Here is an 18,723-nt window from a genome sequence, read left to right as displayed (position 1 = left end):
GTTTGAGCAGGAAACAAATGGAAGGGTGTCTGCGCTAAGGGTAAGCCCTGGCAGAGCCATGCTGGGGGGCAGCGGGGTTTGGGGCTATCATGGAGTTACAGGATAAGCGTCTCAGAGGAGGAAAAAGACCCCAACTCCATTTCATTTTTGCTTCCCGCTGCTGGTTCTGCAGAAGAAAGTGAGAGTGGAAAAAGGATGTCATGAACAGAAAGGGGGAGGGGAAGATGCAGGGCTGATTAACATGATAAATTCCTAGATGTGTACAATGGCAGCCTATTTAAAGCTGCCTCTCGTGTTTTAGGGCTTGTCCAGACTACACATTTGCCCCATTCATAAACATGTAATGAGCTGATCTTGAAAGCTGCTCCAGGGAATAGGATTGTCCCAGTCACCCCCAGCCTGTGCAGACAAAGCACGGGAACTTCTGGAAAATGAATCGCTTTCTTTTTAAAATGTTGCTGCGCGCACAGCCTAGCCCCAGCTGATAGAAGGATTTTACCTGGTATCTGAACAGGGGCCTGTACCCGGGGTTCTGCCTTGGCTAGGGAGGACCGTCTAAACGAGAGATGTTCAATTCAGAACTAGTGCAGTGAGTTCCTCTCCCATGAAAGTTCTTGGGCCAAATTCAGTGGTGACACAGGTGCCCATGTAATCTATGGCTGTGTCTACACTGCAGCCAGGCGTGAGTGGCGGCTCCCACAGATGTACCCACAGTAGCTGTACTCCTGCTAGCCCGCAAAAACGAGATGCAAGGACGCCGTGGAGTGGGCTTCAGCATCAGCTGCACAAGCAGTTGCTTGTCTATGAAAACACGAGCTGCCGTTCACCCCCCCGGCCCCACAGTGTAGACTTGCCTGTGTTTGGTACAAGTGTGTTGGAGAGTGGGCATAAGCAGGAAAGGACCCCGAAATTAACCTTCCACCGTTCCAGTAGTTGTATTTTTGGGGCTACATCTGCCCCCTCAGTTCCTAAGCGGACACTCAATTTTACTCCTCTAGTGAATAAAAACTGGTGCAAGTTACACTACTTTGCCAACCGTTTTATAAACCTCTGCATAACCTGCACCCTTATTCAGTCACTATCTGACTTAGCCTCTGGGCCCCCCTTCCAGCTCTAACGTCTCATGCACTTAACAGACAACCATTCTAACGTTAACGAAGAGACACAAAGACACAGCATGAGCTGCTGAGGTGCTCAGACAGACTTGTGTGGTGTTGCAGTTGGTATTCATTTCACCTTCACCTGGCTCATTACACCATGAAGGAGGGGTTCTTTTCCTAGAACCCAAAATCGGATTTTCATTCTACCTAGTTGGATACCGGCAACAGCCAAAGGAAGTCTCTGGGGAACGTATAAAGTTGACCCAAAACTCTTTACAAACTAGGATCCTGTGACCTGCGAAGTCCTGCAGGATTTTGGGTGATGAAAGATCATAACCATCTAAAGTATCCCCCACCCCTTTTCTTTTAAACTGGGAAGGTTCCAAAATGGTCACGTCAGAGAAGAATACGTCAGAAAACATTTTAAAATGAGTAATGTCAAAGCAATGTGGAAGCCAGTGTCTCATCCTTTGTCTGGCACTACAGAATCACCCTGCGTACAGCATTTGCTTCCCAGTAAAGCTAGGGAACACCAGCCCTGGCAAAAGGGACTCCAAAATGGTCACTTCTGTGCTAGCAAGTCCCTGGCACAAATGATCTTTGGCTTAGGTTTAAATGGATAAGAGCTGGCCTGGTAATTCACTACACTGCTAGCGAGGTGCTTGATCCACTGCTGCGTTCGTTCACAGGGCATATATAACCCTGGCATTACCTCAGCTCAGGGTTAAACAATTAGAGCACTGAGGTTTTTCTGGGAGGCGAAGCAGGGAGGGACAGAGGGACAGGAGGGCTACTTTACAAGCCTAGGAAAGTTTCTTTAGAGTCCGCAGGGAGCTGTAAAAAATGGGATAAAAATATTACATGTCATTGCTGCCACTGCTCTTTGAAGTGAGGCAGGATATTTATGTGGAGTGCAGGGGAGAGCTGGTATTAAATGCTCCTGCAGACTGGGTCACACGATGGGGAAAGTCCGTCACCGTGGTGCATCCCCTGCTGCTGCGGCTCAGCACTGCCAGGCTGGCCGTGTGTCTGTGCGCCACACACGAACTTAACAGAGGTTGGGAGGGAAGGGAACTAACGAGGGACAAGCAGCAGGTATTAAATAGCCCCTCCCTCCCCACCCAAAGGAGGTTCTAAAGTGCAATACGAAGTGGCAGCAAATATGCTGGGTGTTCCGCATTGCTCTGCAGGCCCCAGCACGAAGTGTGGCTAGCGCCACGGCTGCACAGAGAACGTACAAAGGGGTCATTCAGCCATGCTGCTGCAGGGGCATAAGCTGCACCCCAGTGCAGTGGCCAGGGCTGCCGCACAGCTCTGCTCCACTGGGGCTTTGGCTGGGGGATGGCAGCATCCCAATTGCTGTCGGGACCCCCACCAGTAGAGGCTACCTGGCGAAGCGTGCCGAATCAGTGCATTTCGCAGCAGCAATGGCCATGGCCTCCTCGCTAGCCAACACCCCCCACTTTTGGGGCGGTGTTGGATGAGCTGCAGGTCTCCAATTGCCTCTGCAGTCCCTTCTCTTCCGGGTGGCCTGGTTTATGCCAGCAGGATCAAAGGGTGGCTGAGCCCTGAAGCTGTGGGAAGGGCTGGAAGCTGCCAAACTCCAAAACTAACAAAACAAGCGAACTGTGCAGCTTTTTTCTCGGCCAGATATGGGAGCAACGCAGCCTTACTTCCTCTGGAGAAGTCAGATCTTCTAAGTCTTCCAGCATTCTTTCTACGAACTCTTCAGTCAACAGGATCTGCAAGGGGGAGACACTAGTTTACTCTTTTACACTCCAAGCTTTATGTAATTGCCAAGCAACAGACGCCTTTCTTCTGCACAGAGGGGAGACTGTACATACTTTTCTTTGGCGACACAAAGGTTTGAGGCCTCTAGCTCCTGGCTTTACTTCCCCCCGCACAACCCCAACCACTGCAAAAAATGCTAAGATTACAAGGCAATCTTTTGCTACCATCAATTATCTTCCTATGTCTAAAATTAGAGGCTCAGCTTCAGAGAGGAAGGGGGGAGGGAGGCAGGGGAGGGCAAAAAGGGGTCAAGCGAACAATTGCAAAGGAAGGCAGTGGGAAACAGAGACACTTTCATTGGCACAGTGGAGTTAAGTCTCTAGTATTACTGGGCTACAGCTGGTGGAGGGGGACAGCCTGGAACCTGCACAGAGTCTCCATTTTGGGCACCTCGAGGACTCTGATCTGGAGACCTGGCTTGTTAAATGGTGTCTCATTTAGAAAAAACACAGATTCAGCAGGGGAGCCATTCAGAGAGGTGCCCAAGCTAGGAGCGGGAGGGTGTGGGATACGCAGCCTGGCTCTCGGACTCAGCTCAGAAAACCGGTCCTTGGTCCTTCCCAAATGTGCAACTCCCCCGACTCCCAGTCAGAATTGCTCCCCCCTCTCCCTAGCCGTGCTAGTCGGTGTGAGAGTTTAGGGGAGTGGTAGAAGGGGGAAGGCTCAGGCTTTTTCCAGGAGAGGACTAGCAAACGTGAAGGCCAGACCCTCAGCGGGTGTAAGTCAACATAGCTCCACTGAAGTCAGATATGCCCACTGACATCAGCTGGTCCCGAGTACAGGGCCGGCTCCAGGCACCAGCTTAGCAAGCAGGTGCTTGAGACGGCCACTCCGGAGAGGGGCGGCAGGTCCAGGTATTCGGCGGAGGGTCCCTCACTCCCGGTTGGAGCGAAGGACCTCCCGCTGAATTGCCGCAGATCGCGATCACGGCTTTTTTTTTTGCACGCTGCTTGGGGCGGTAAAACCCCTGGAGCCGGCCCTGCCCGAGTAGTAAATGTGGAACCAGGATCCTCCCTCGCCCTTTTCTTAAAAAGAAACATGCTGTATCAGAAGATGCCCGCACACGCAGCTTCTCTTCAGCGTGGCTTTTAGAGGGCCAGAGAGAAACGCAAGCCCTGCTGAGGTGGTAGCATGATGGAGGGAAGCAGTCAAGGAGAAGGAAATCACCACCACACATGGGTCCCATGAGGGGCGCTGGGTGTGGTGTTGCAGGGTTTGGGTATACAGCAGGCTATTCATTTTGCAAATTGCAGCTCACAGCTCTGTTCTTTCTCTGCTTCTCCTTGTGTTCGTTTTTCCTCCCTTCACTCCACCCTTTCCTTTTACAGTCTGTCTCCAGCACCTCTCCATTCCCGCTTCTCTGCTCTGCCTGCATTGCATTCTCCCTCCTCCTCTGCTCACTCCTTACTCATCCTCTCCAAATCCACTCATGGTTTCCCCACTTCCTCCCCTCTGGCCCCTCAGCTCTGCATTCCCTGTCCAAGAGCTCAGGCAACTCTCCCCAGCTCCCAGTGCTGAAAGGGAGCAAGGCCAGCCCCCAGTTCCACCCCTTTTCTGCTCCCCTCCAGCTCCAAACTGGAGCTCATCTCAGCGCTGATGCTGCAGATTCCCTCGTAAGTTCTGATCTATATACTAGGAGCCCATGGCCCACAGTCCAAGAACCCCTGAATCGGCTAGATGGACAGAAAAGGCACTGGCCACTCAAGCCACTATCATACATGGCAGTGGCACTGTACAAAAAGGAAGACCCTGTCTCTGCCCCAAAGAGCTTTCAGTCCAACTTAGAGTTTAGATTCAGTCCCCAGTTTGTGGTGTGGTGTGGAGCCACTCCTGAAGCCCAGCGGAGGCTGTGGCAACGGAATCAGTGGCATCATATCACAGACCCACATGCTCCATGAGGCTTTTTGGCTACAATCAGACGATTCTGTGTCTATTATTGTCTATGTTGGGCCTTAGACGGTCATCTCTTTGGCTGGCACACTAAACCCAAACATCTATGAGCACTATAGCAGGGCTGGTTTATACTACAGCGGGCAAGTTCTTTGGCAGAGATGGTAGCCCTGGCGCACGCTGAACTGGAAATACCTGTGTGTCAATGAAAGGTTTGAAGAACCTAAAGGGTTGCTTAGTTAGAAATACAACCAAAGCCATCCGTGCTCAGAAACAGAACAGTCACCTGCATGGTTAACCCAGAAGATGGTACAACTAGCAAGGGTTGTCTGGGGAGGGCTCTATCGGCTTCTGTTCAGGTGTAGCCTGGCAGTGACGGGGCAGTGGGTGGAGAGTGGAAGAGAGGATACGGCAGACGTAGCAAACTACACAGCAGCAAATAAGAGGAAGAAACCAGCACCCAAAGCAATCAGATGAGTGGGCAAGGAGGAATACATATTCAGCAGTGACACAGATGAGCAAAAACGAGAAGAAAAAAAGGGTGTGGGGGGGGTGGCTATAGGGCACTGGAGATGGCAAGAATGATAAAAATCAGATGTAGCAATAGGAATAACATCCATGGTTAATAGGGAAGGAGCCCAAGGGACATTTCTAGGGTGTCAGAGGAGAGAGGAAGGAGAAATATAGGCACAAATGAACCAATCTCATTGCAGGCCAGAGAAGAACAAGGTGGGGAATGATAAAATTCAATGGGGGTGAGCAGGGAAGGATGTGTACAGAATAAAGGGTGAAGGTGAAGCCCCTAGGGTAAACCACCATGGTTTAGATCCTGGAACAAACGTATGTGGAGTATCTAGACCAGCATTTGCAATTGTGTTCGTTAACTTTAGTTAGCCAGCAATCAACTAACTCCAGTTGAAACAAGAGCACAAAGCCTCTTAGCCAGCACAGTTCTGGTCCCGGGTGAACAGGGCCGCCTTTCCTGTGAAAGCAGCTTTGGAAGCCTGGAGCAGCCAAATGTATAGTGTGCCCTCGTGTCTCAGAAATGCTTGTAAGCCATCTTTTAAAAAATGGTTTGCTAGACCAGGTAGCTGGGGAAAATCTTCATCATCATACACTCTGGAGGGTGCTGGGGATAGGTACCCATTCCCGTAGCATTTGGGCATGTCTAACTGCGGAAAGGATTTAGAGATTAAAGATACAGCTACACTGGATACATGCTGAAACCAGGTTCCTCCCAACAGAATTAGCCCAACCAAAATGTAATAAAGGCATCAAAGCAGGAATGCGGAGACCACGCAGATCCAATCCTTGCGATCAGCAAGTAGATCTTCATACAGAAGAGAGCTCTTCTTATTCTGATACTTACAAAGAGCCTGAAAATAAATTAAAATCAATACCAACTGCCCTCTCACACACAGTACTTCCTAGGTTTGTAGTCCTGCAGATTACACCACCACATTAACACACCCACACACGATGTCCATGGTATTAAAGGTGACATTCCAGCAAATAAACAGGACAGATCGTCATAGCTCTAGGCATCTAATTTAATTTCCTTTGGGATGTAAACCTTAGAAGCTCACACTGAACAAACAGGCCCTGTTCTTTGTGTATTTCAGACCTGAACCCAGAGTCTTCCTTTGAGGACGTTAGCAGATCTTATCAACAGGATACTGCAGGGAGATCATAAATGATGGAGCAGCTTATTTGCTCTCCAAAAAACAACACAGACTCTCTGTTGTGATGCAGCTATGGGAAAGTCTGTGCAATCTGGAGGCCAAATTAAATGGTTTGCTGCATATTCAAAGCTGGACGTGCCTCACCTCAGAGCAGGCCTTTCCTATGTGAAATCTTTTGGCCATGAGTGGGGAAGAAAACAAGCTCTGGGGTACCGGTTAGTGTTCACTCTGATGTCAAAGAAGCCCCATAGATTCATAATATAGTATTTTCATAGTTCAGCAACTGTTCGCATTCCACCCTATGGACCTGCTGCAACCAGTTTCACACACTGGAGTGTAGTTCTGCCTTTGTAATGCTTGTTTGCAATATCCACAAGCAACAGCTAAAGAGGCCAGCCGGGGGTTTCGAACACATTTCCTTCAACACCACACAACCACGGACATGCCAGGAGCTTTCTGGGCCAGATCCTGAGTTCCCACCTACAACTTGCAGCTATGAGGATCAGGCTCCATTTTATACAAGCTGCAGCTCTGCAAATCCCTTGCTACATTGTTACACATATTGCTTGCAAAACCATAGAAGAGAAAATCCGCAATTTTATCACTAACCTAGGAGTGTCAAAAGTGCAACTGCAGGTCCAAAGTTTGGCAACCCCCTATTGGAACTTGTGTGTGCCCAGCCATGTTACAAATTATATTATGGAAGGATTAAAATCGCTATGGTTATGTAATGCACTGGCTTTGTGTGTGATGTCTCCCTCTTGAGCAGTGGTTCTCAAACCTTTTTTTTTCCCCATGGACCACTTGAAAATTGCTGAGGGTCTCAGCAAACCACTTAATGATCTTTCCAAATGTTGTTTGTACTGTTAGCTAACTATTGTAAAGTGATGGATGTGCCCTCTCTCCCCTGTCGCGGCAGCCCCCGAGCTGGGGCGGGGAAGGAGGGGGGGTCTCGCCTCCCCCCCAGCAGCTACAGAGCTGAAGCTGGGAAGGAGGGTCGTCTCCCCAGCTCCAGGGCCGCGGCTGCCATGGAGAAAGTCGCCTTTCTCTGGCCGCTGCAGCCCTGCACATCCCAAATTCCCCCTCTTCTCATGCCACTGCCTCCTCCCACCTACCCCCAATTCCCCCCCCAGGCCACCACCTCACCTTACATGTGCGTCGTCTCCAGAGTCCAGGCACCTAATTGGTGAAGCCACGCCTGCGCAGTTCCACTAAATAGGTGGGTGGCCCGCCATTCTCTCGTGTGCGACCACCCAGGCACGCACCTTAGAGGGAACTATCCACGGACCACCTGAATGGAGCTTGCAGACCACAGATGATCCACAGACCACAGTCTGAGAACCTCTGCTCTAGAGGTTAGCCTCAGCAACTATAACAGTCTGCTGCTTACTAAACTAATGGAATTACTCCCATAGCTCAGGTGGGAGGAGGTTTGTACTCTCTATACTGAATGCCCCAGGGTTGATCCCCACTGATGACTGAGACACCTACACTGTTAGCATGATTTTTTTGTACGCACAAACTGTATATCGCGCGTGTTACCTGGTGACCAATATCAAGATTCAGTCTATTAACCACATCTGTCACGTTGTAGATCAACCTACATACTACGATGACTGGCACTCAAAAACCACATAAGACTAATCTAAGGCTATGATTTTAAGTCTACAGGTGCAACTGCATGACTAATGCACCAGCTCTCACTTCTGGGGTTCAAATCTATTGCAAGGGCTTGAAATTCTTAACTTGAAACAAGCTGGCTCTGACCCCAGGCTACAATAGTACATTTCACACAGCTGTTTATAGTCTGCCACAGTTGGTAAATCTCTGATCAGGAAAGAGCCCCCCAAATTCAGCTGGCAAGCAGACCACAGCACCTTTCATCTTCAGAATGCCTGGCTTGTAAAATGGTGTAATATACCCCAAAGTAAGTTATATAACAAGCCCTTAAGAAATCCTCCATCCATAAAGCTGATGCTTCTAGACTGGATGAGCCAGCAGATCCAAAGTTTGTGGCCTGCTTCCTTTCATCAACAACATGGCTAATTTCCTGCAACTCTTGGGAGCAGACAGCATGGAAAGTGTTCCTGCTGAATTCCTGCCGTTAATACTGTACAGCAGAAGAAGGAATTCCTTTAATTCAAAATGCACCTAATCAAACGCCTTGTAAATAGTGCTCTGTGCCATGAGCAGATCCCCCTGCTCTCTCATCTACCCTCCCCCTTTCATTGTGTTGTCTCTCATTTAGATTGCAAGCAGCTCAGGACAGAAGCTTTGTCTCCTTATTTTCTGTGATGCAACGGCACTATATGAAAAAGGACATGGGTTCTAAACAGACACCCTGCTGTATGATTTCCATGATAGTTTTCACCAGAGTGTCACACACGTACTGTGAACAAACAAGGGGGCAAGTATCAGAGGGGTAGCCGTGTTAGTCTGGATCTGTAAAAGCAGCAAAGAGTCCTGTGGCACCTTATAGACTAACAGACGTATTGGAGCATGAGCTTTCGTGGGTGAATACCCACTTCGTCAGATGCATGTAGTGGACATTTCCAGGGGCGGGTATATATATGCAAGCAAAGGGGATTTCTCTGGGGGGGGAGGTGGAATCCCGTTGCTACACTCCAAGGAAACTACCAGACCTTCCCTGTAAAGGAGAAGATAATTACACCTGCCCCGGGCACCATATGCTGCGTTCAGGGATCTTACATGAGGATTCGAAATGCTATGTACCAGGAGGATCTCTATATGCACTAAGGAGCTGCTAGGACTCCCCAACTCTATTTCACCAGCTTTAAAACTCCACCTGGACTGGCCCTGGGGAAGGGTACTTCTTGGAGCCTGTAAACATTGTTCTACTGCTCTTCTGGATAGAATCACTGCTGTGTGACTATGTACAGCTTGGCTCAGCAACGACGAGGGTCTGAAGGGAGACGAGCTAACAGTCCATGCATTTTAAGGGGGCAAGCGTTAAGGAGAGAGACGACTTCTCTAGGGTGCTACCAGTGGCTGGGAGAAAAGCTAGGGAGTAAAGAGCTGACATTAATGGATAATTTAGACTGATTTGCAGGAAAAGCTTCCCGACAGTAAGATGCATTAGGCTGAGGGATAGTCAGTTTCTCTAGGAAGTGGTAGAATCATTTGAGTCATCCAAAATGAGACTGGATGAAGCACTAGAAAATGTATCGCAGGAACAATCCTTCATTGGCCTCTAGGGGAGGATCTAGATCGGTGGTTCTCAAACTTCTGTACTGGTGATCCCTTTCAAATAGCAAGTCTCTGAGTGTGACCCCCCCACCTTATAAATTAAACACACATTTAACACCATTATAAATGCTGGCTGCAAAGTGAGGTTTGGGTGGAGGCTGACAGCTCACGACCTCCCCCCCATGTAATAACCTCGCCGACCCCCCGAGGGGTCCCAACCCCCAGTCTGAGAACCCCGGACTAGATGACCTAATAGCTTCTTCCATCTTTAATGTATGATCTTAATACGGTCTCATTAAACAATGGGAGGTGATAATACAATGTGCTTCCTGGTACTATCACTATCACAATTTTATCACTTCTATAGTACTAGCGTGATGGATGCTCTCTAGACACAGTGCTATATTACAGATACATCTGGTAGCCATGCCGAGAGTTAAGGTTTCCTAATACTCATAAAGACCCTGTTTTCACCCTGTTTATAACTTGGCCACTCTAAGCATTCAGACTGAAATTTCCCATGCCAGTATCTGTGCCTCACTGGAAAGGTTCCAGTAAGAATGATGCTGTCATTTCAGAGAACAAAGTTTAGGAAAAATACTTTGACAAAAGTTAAAAAATTCTTACCCTTGTTCTGTTGAGAAGCCCTACTGATTCCATGCTTTGGAGGAAGGACTAGAAATTTAGCAGGAGGTCCCACTGGGTTCAAGGATGTGCCTTTGCTGACCCCATGAAGATGAACCCAAATTTGGTGATATTATAAGCCTCTGAAAATTGCCATTTGTATGTTTCAAAGAAGTTTATTAGTCGCTAGTAACAAAATTCTCTGAAGATTCCATCTTCATTGAGCATGTCCCAGCCCCACAGAGCATGCTTCAGCCCAAGGATACCGGGGCTGAGCAGTACTTTTCTTGCCATTATACCTCCCTGCTGTGTGGGCCATGGTGGCACCAGAGTTGCCCACACAATATTAATTCGGACCTCTTTTGTGTACACATTATGATAGGGTCTTCAATTACAGCAGAACCTCAGAGTTATGAACTCACTGGTCAACCATGTAATCAGGCAGCAACAGAGAGACACAAAAAAGCAAACACAGTACAGTACTGTGTTTAATGTAAACCTAACAACAAAATAAGGGGAAAGTTTAAAGAAAGATGTGACAAGGTAAGGAAACTGTCTGTGCTTGTTCCATTTAAATTAAGATAATTAAAAGCAACAGTTCTCTTCTGCACAGTAAAGTTTCAAAGCTGTATTAAATCAATGCTCAGCTGTAAACGTTTGAAAGAAAGAACCACCATAACATTTTGGTTTGGTGCGTTGCCTGGCCCTTTATTTTTTACTGTACATCATCAAAACCCTGCACTGAATCTCTCTTAGACACGCAGATAGCCCCTAGCACCAAAGCACTGGAGGCACCTCACCATCCGATGCATTTATCCTATGAAATAGGGCAGTGTTGTTATTCCCCCTTTTACAGATGGGAAACTGAAGCACGGAGGTACTAAGGCCAAAATTGTCAGAAGTGTCCACTAATTTTGGGTGCCCAACTTGAGACTCTCTTAGGACCTGATTTTCCAAAGAACTCAGCATTATATAGCACTTTATATATTCAGAGGACAGCTCCCATGGACCTCAGGTGCAGGTTGGGATGCTGAGTGCTTTTGCAAATCAGATCTCAAGATGGGTAACCAGAAAATTAGGAACATACAATTAGTGACCACATGTGAAAGTTTTAGTTTAAGTGACTCGCCCAGCACCACACAGGAAGCCTTTGGCAGAGGGAGGGACAGACTCCAATTCTCCAGGGCAGTGTTCATCTGCCTCCACCGTGAGACCATCCTCTCTCTCCCCCTGCAATCCCCTGCTTCATTCACTACACACCTTCCAACTTGCGGAAACAAATGCTGCACAGGTCCTATAGAAAACAGCTGCATTCACTACACAGCCCTACTTCATTCCCAGAGCCTGGTCCATGCGGTGCAGTGAGTGAGATGGGGTCCAGTGGAGAAAACCTGATCATGTAATTGAAGATTGTAGCATAATATACATGCATAAGGGAGCCAAATTAAGGTTGTACAGGCAGTCTTCAGGCAATTCCTAACTTCGGGGTGCTTGACTGTGTAACCTAATGGACATTTGTACCATACAGTGTTTTGGTTTTTTTAAAATGTGCTACGTAGATTGGCTTGTATGTTTAACAGATACTGCAGCAAACACTGATGGGTAACATTTACAATGTGCATGATCAAAGGCTCCCACCTCTCTTTCCTAGAGCAATAACTGCCCAGAGCAGCAAGAGCAGAAATTATCACCATCACTCACCATCTCTCTGGAGAGAGTAAGTGCTCCAAGTAAGCAAGATGGGGTCAGGAAGAGTGTGCCTTGTGTTGGGCAGGTAGGGAATGCCACGTTAAAGCGGAAATGTTTTGCATAAGCAAATCCTGACTCCCAGCGTTTGAGAGCTAAGGATGGCAATTCCCAGCAGCTGATGCATGCATGTTAACTACCTTTGAAACAAGCTACCCTAGGATAACATTAATATGTATTAAAGGTTTGGGCAAACTTTATTGGGACAGATTAATTTCAACGGTGAATCTCCACACATACTGTCTAAACATACTCAAGTAAAGGGGGGGAGGGGGAGAGCATATGTCACTCTCACTCACCTTGAGCGGGTTTAAAGATAGACAAGTGAGATTTCCAATGAGAGGTTCAGCACATCCAGACAATTTGTCCCAAGAACATTTAATATAGATCAACACCATCCCACATTAATTGTGTTGAAGCCGTTGGGAATTACCAGCCCTACCTCTCTAACCCTGGCAGTCAGGATGGGCACCTCTTCCTTATCTTTTCTTTGCTCACCTGGAGCATTTACTCTCCCCAGACGGGGAAGAGAGGTTTTGCTCAGCATTGTGGTCAGCCTGTTGCCTTGGGACAGCCAGTGTTCTGGGGAAAGGGGAAGGGTCAAAAAGCCTTGTGGAAGTCTTTGGTCACGCACAATGTTAGAGACTGGCACAGTAGTTAACACATAGCCAAAATCTCTAGCGTTAACAAGTAGGATTTCGGGAATACGTCTGTACCTTTGTGAATCAAAGTAATTTTTGTATTCAATAATACAAGAGAGAGTGGAAGAAGCTAAGAAATAACCCAGCCTGACATGATAGATCTTTATGAGAATTTAACTTTTATAAATAATTAAAAAGTTACTTTCAGGACAAATATGCCAAGTATTTGGGAAAGGTTCCAGTTTGACAGCTCCGGGAGAATGAAATAACCTCAGCATCCCCAGAGCGTGGACAGCAGCAGGGCAAGCTTCCCCATGTACGCTCCGCTACTATGCCTTAAACCTGACGACTTATAGGAATGGGGTGTTCTGTCTCCATGGTCTGTAGTCAGTCCTTGATCTGTCTGCTGAGACTGCAAAAAATGATACCGAATAGTGCCAGCTGCAGTGGTGGTATGAACACCTGTCTATTAGGAATGGCACTGGGACTGGACCTACCAAACTCAAGTCATATAAGCTAAACAGCCATCAGATGCTAGTGACTTTCAATGCAGCAAAGAATCCTGTGGCACCTTATAGACTAACAGACGTTTTGGAGCATGAGCTTTCGTGGGTGAATACCCACTTTGTCGGATGCAAGTAGTGGAAATTTCCAGGGGCAGGTATATATATGCAAGCAAGAAGCAAGCTGGAGATAACGAGGTTAGTTCAATCAGGGAGGATGAGGCCCTGTTCTAGCAGTTGAGGCGTGAAAACCTCACAGGGATCTACAACCCATCCTGGACAATGATCCCACACTTTCACAGACCTTGGGTGGCAGGCTAGTCCTCACCCACAGACAACCTGCCAACCTGAAGCATATTCTCACCAGCAACTGCACACCGCACCATAGTAACTCTAGCTCAGGAACCAATCCATGCAACAAACCTCGATGCCAACTCTGCCCACATATCTACACCAGCGACACCATCACAGGACCTAACCAGATCAGCCACACCATCACCGGTTCATTCACCTGCACGTCCACCAATGTAATATATGCCATCATATGCCAGCAATGCCCCTCTGCTATGTACATCGGCCAAACTGGACAGTCTCTACAGAAAAGGATAAATGGACACAAATCAGATATTAGGAATGGCAATATAAAAAAACCTGTAGGAGAACACTTCAACCTCCCTGGCCACACCATAGCAGATCTTAAGGTGGCCATTCTGCAGCAAAAAAATTTCAGGACCAGACTTCAAAGAGAAACTGCTGAGCTTCAGTTCATCTGCAAATTTGACACCATCAGCTCAGGATTAAACAAAGACTGTGAATGGCTTGCCAACTATAGAACCAGTTTCTCCTCCCTTGGTTTTCACACCTCAACTGCTAGAACAGGGCCTCATCCTCCCTGATTGAACTAACCTCGTTATCTCTAGCTTGCTTCTTGCTTGCATATATATACCTGCCCCTGGAAATTTCCACTACTTGCATCGGACGAAGTGGGTATTCACCCACGAAAGCTCATGCTCCAAAACGTCTGTTAGTCTATAAGGTGCCACAGGAGTCTTTGCTGCTTTTACAGATCGAGACTAACACGGCTACCCCTCTGATACTAGTGACTTTCAGTCTGCTGTGGAGGTAGGCAAGCCAGAGCCGGAGGTCCATACAGCATACTCCTTTGCCAATCCCACCTTTGACACCTGGAGCCAGAGCACTCCACTCCAGCCCACATCTGTAAACAATGGATGCTGTGTTTAGTCTGCAGGTTTGGGTTTTCACTGTAGCAAGGCTCTGCATCAATAGAAGCTAGTAGTCTGGGGCTACTGCACAGACCCATAATCAGGGCTTCTCAGACCCTCAAACTGTTCCTTCCCCATGGTATGGAAAAAAGTCTACATCAGGAGAGGCTTGCTGCTTCCCTTCCTCTACACAACCGCCCAGTTTATACTCCTTCACAACAAGCCGTCACACCACAGTGATCTGCTTTAGGTAATAAAGGTAATAATTGGAGATATACCAATCTCCTAGAACTGGAAGGGACCTTGAAAGGTCATTGAGTCCAGCCCCCTGCCTTCACTAGCAGGACCAATTTTTGCCCCAGATCCCTAAGTGGCCTCCTCAAGGATTGAACTCACAACCCTGGGTTTAGCAGACCAATGCTCAGACCACTGAGCTATCTCTCCCCGTTTCAGCCACGGACCGACTCCCTCTGGAGCCCATCAATGCCTGTGTGTGGCTGGGGCCTTGGCAGAGTGATGTGAGGATTCCCCTCCAGGCTTTACTTTGACGACACCAGTGCTCTCAGGCCCTGCTACTCCAAAAGCTAAGAGGAGAAACCAGACTTGGGAACTGCCACTACGTCTCTTGCATACCACAACTTGCCCCTTAGGCTGAAGCCAACGGACTTGGCTTTAGGACCTCGCATCTTCAATCCCAACCCCTCAGCTGCTGCTCATTCAAACAGTGATCCCTCCTTCCTTACATGAAGGCAAGAGCCTCAGGCACCCCACCAGCTCTACACAATGTTGGCGCGCCTGCCAGTGTTCCCTGCTGGGCCCTGCCTATCTGCAGTCTGAGCACCTTACCTCTGCTGGCACTAAACTAAGAGACAGGGCAGTGGCCAGCAGCAAGGGGAGCAGGTCCCAGAAGAAGAGAAGACCAAAGAAGTTCCCCAGTGTAGGAAGCAAGGTGGGGACTTGCTCCTGCAAAGAGCTCCACCCTACCTCCCAGCCACCAGAAACCTTCCTTCCTTCCCAGCAACCCCATGTGACCCCAGTAAATCTGCAGGTCCTAGTAACAGACGTTTGGGAATTAGCTCGTTCCATAAGGGTTAATATTAGTTACATGCCTGAATGAAGGCATAATTATTGCCGTTCTCTACCCTTTAGAGGATACCCGGCAGCTCTACACATTAATACATTTCAGGACGTGGTGTAAACTCAAACAAATACTGTTATGTTTGGAGTTAACACAGTCACAAGATCTTGTGTGTCATGTGTTGGTGAGCACAAGCACCAAACAGTGAATGACCCACCCCTTAAACCGACCGTTCCCTGTTAATCATTGTAAGAGTGCTGTGCTACACAATCAGCTCCTTTGGGAGTTACAGATTTGCATGTATGGTTTCCTGCATATTTGTGAACATATACATTGTGATGCCTTGAATACTAGCCAGAGCCAACTTAACTGTGATACTGGAACAGTGGGATTCTAAATAGTGTTCAAACAGAAGTGCACCGTGGAGGAACAGTGTACAATAAAGAGAGAGCGCGCGCGCACCAGGCATCTAATTCTTTAGAAATGGAGCTTTCCTCCCAAAGCTATTTTATTTTTGCTTGGCCATAAACAAGAGTAGGAAATGGCTATGACATCCCACCATTGGTGGTCTTAAGCTAACCAAGGTTGACCCTTGTTAACATGTGGATGGGGAAACTCCAAGGGAAATCCAGGGTGCTGGTGCAGGAAGTTGTGTGGTGATCTGAGGTGGTGATGGTGCTATAGGATGACGTGCAGCGGTTAGTGCCCTGTTTTGGGGTCAATGTAAGACAGAGTTCCTGAACACTTCCAATCACTAAAGAGCCCATAAGTTTTTCCAAAGATTAAGCTGTTAACCCTGATGGCCCTGGCTATTAGTTTAGGTAACTCCATTCTGCCTCCCTAAATTCCCCTATTAGGTTTCACCCCTAAGGTATTTACACTGTAGTGGCAGGAGGCAGGAACCAAAATATGTTAGAATTTGTAAAGTGATCCAGGCCTCCGAGAGATGAAAATTGCTGTTTTCATTTAAGATATTAGAAATTGCCAACCAATGTTTTATATTTCAAATTCCATTCACCTAATGAGGAATAGTTCTACATTTGTAATAATTTCTGGAACTACTGAGAGTATCATATAATAACCAGGTGTTGATCGTCAGAGAAGCTGCAGCAGGATGTATAGCTTTGTTGTAAGATTTGTAGGCCAGAGAAACCTGTACACAGGGATTGTTTTTTGAAGGAACTGAAAAGGAAGGAGGTAAAAGAGGAAGAAGGAAAAGAGGCTCTTACTTGTAACCACGGCCCATGTGCTGCATAAGGATGCTCCTCTGTAGCAAAGGCTCCTTCTACTCCTGTCGATACAAATGTGATTGCTGTATCCCCTGTAATACTTTTATATGTAAAGTGCCGTCCATGTAACAGCCTGCCCCTGGAGAACAGAACACACATACATAAACGGAGGTCATAAGCAGGTCAGTACAGACCCACCCACAAGATACACACTGGAGCATCTGTGATCACTTTTAGGAATACATCACACCCCAGTAACCACTAATTCTCAGTGAATGTACGAAGAACTTTCACAGCCTTGTCCCTTAGTGCGGGTCACAAGACTCTTCTGGAACTCTGGAAGTGCACATGTGCTCTCACATCCTCCGTCCCAAGGCCCCACTTCCACATTACAATGCTTCTAGCCCAGGAAGACTGAATGGGACTTTATTCGCATCCCATTTGCACCAGTCCCTGCCACTGATGCATAAGGCACAGTACTCCCAACTCCATCAGCTCAGAGAACACCAGCAGAACCGAGTCCAGAATTCACATCTCTTCTGTGGTGGCGCAAAGCAGTCCCACTAGGATAACTCCTACACATTAATAGCGCCTGTTATATATTAATCCATTACCTTGTAACTTATTAAATTTAGTCTGTGCCAGTGGAGTCATGTTAAATAAAATGTTTAGGAGAAGAGATACATGTTTGTTCATCTATAATAAATAATACTTCATTGCGACGGTGCTTTCCGTGTGGGAATCTCAAGTCACACCAAAGGCATTGAAGTTCACAGCCTCAGGGAGATGTGAATGTGTTATCCCCATTTTACAGATGGAGCTAATTACGGCACAGAGGAGTTAAGCGACTTCCCATGTGACCTGGTGTAAACAACTAGGGATAGAATCCAGATCCTATTCCCAGCCCTGTGCATTAGCCACAAGTCTATCTTTCCTGGACATCCAGGAAAAATAATCTGAATTAACAAAAGGCGTGAATTTGAAATGGATTAGTTAAACCGTATTAAATCCCTGCGTGGATGCTATTAATTAGAATTAAAGTGGCCTTAATTCTGAATGAGAGTGTTCAAACAGGTGTTTAATGCGGTTTAACTAATCCTCTGCAAATTCACACTTTATGTTATTTGGATTAACCTTCCTGGATGCACCCATGTAGACAAGCCCTTAATTTATGATGTTGCATAATTCAAATCATAAATATCTAGTAATGTCAGGCTGACCAGTACATCTGAGAGAAAAGAGTTTAGAGGCAAGTTACTGCATCCTTTATTGCATTTTTAATTTTAAAGTACTCAACAAAAATTATTATTGTTAACTCAATAAGAATTAGTGGTCTTCAGTTTACTCAAAGACCAGAACTCTCTTACGATTTCTGTCAAAAGCATTTAAACAAAAAAGTCATTAGCTGAATTTTCTGGAGATTTAGACAGGTCATTAACTGGCCAAAACCCTGATCCCCTCCTTAGATGCAACTTCTCAAGATACAACCTTTACAGTGCATGTGCAGTGCAACATGTGCATTTAGGGATACAAATAACACAATTTGCATATACAAAACTGTGTGCACAACTGATGGCAAATGTTTGCCTATAACTGCACAAGTTAAAGTTAATGTCTTAAGGGATTTATGTGGCAGGACCGTAGGAGCCATCCCTTAGTTTGATAAGATACTTAGCAGCATTAGTCTGATCAAAAAACCCTGTTGTTTCAACCCCCAACATAAAACATGGGAAACAATTTTGGCATGATGAACTTATGTGCACAACAGAAAGACAAGGTGGATGAAGTAATATCTTTCACTGGACCAACTTCTGTTGGTGAAAGAGACAAGCTTTTGAGCTACACAGAGCTCTTCCTCAGGTCTGTGGATAGTGTCATCGGTTTCTAATGTTTCTGGCAAAGTGTCTCAGCTCTGGTTTTTTTAAATCTATACAGGATCATCTGTATGAAGAAACAAGGCCACAAGGCAGAATTGCAGCCATTAAAGCAGAGCTCAGAAAGAAACCATC

General features: G+C 46.9%; 1 protein-coding gene across 1 annotated transcript in view; it reads right to left on the bottom strand.

The window, feature by feature from the left end:
• Positions 1–18,723, bottom strand: part of SUFU (SUFU negative regulator of hedgehog signaling) — a 124,106-nt gene that overhangs the window by 6,787 nt on the left and 98,596 nt on the right. Inside the window, 2 exon segments of the mRNA XM_039481296.1 lie at positions 2,774–2,842; positions 16,715–16,853. Of these exon segments, the coding sequence (XP_039337230.1) occupies positions 2,774–2,842; positions 16,715–16,853 (208 nt within the window).

The sequence above is a fragment of the Mauremys reevesii genome, linkage group 7 (assembly GCF_016161935.1).
Source record: "Mauremys reevesii isolate NIE-2019 linkage group 7, ASM1616193v1, whole genome shotgun sequence".
Taxonomy (NCBI): domain Eukaryota; kingdom Metazoa; phylum Chordata; order Testudines; family Geoemydidae; genus Mauremys; species Mauremys reevesii.
Note: the sequence above shows the minus strand (reverse complement) of the source record. Positions and strands in the feature narration are given on the sequence as shown.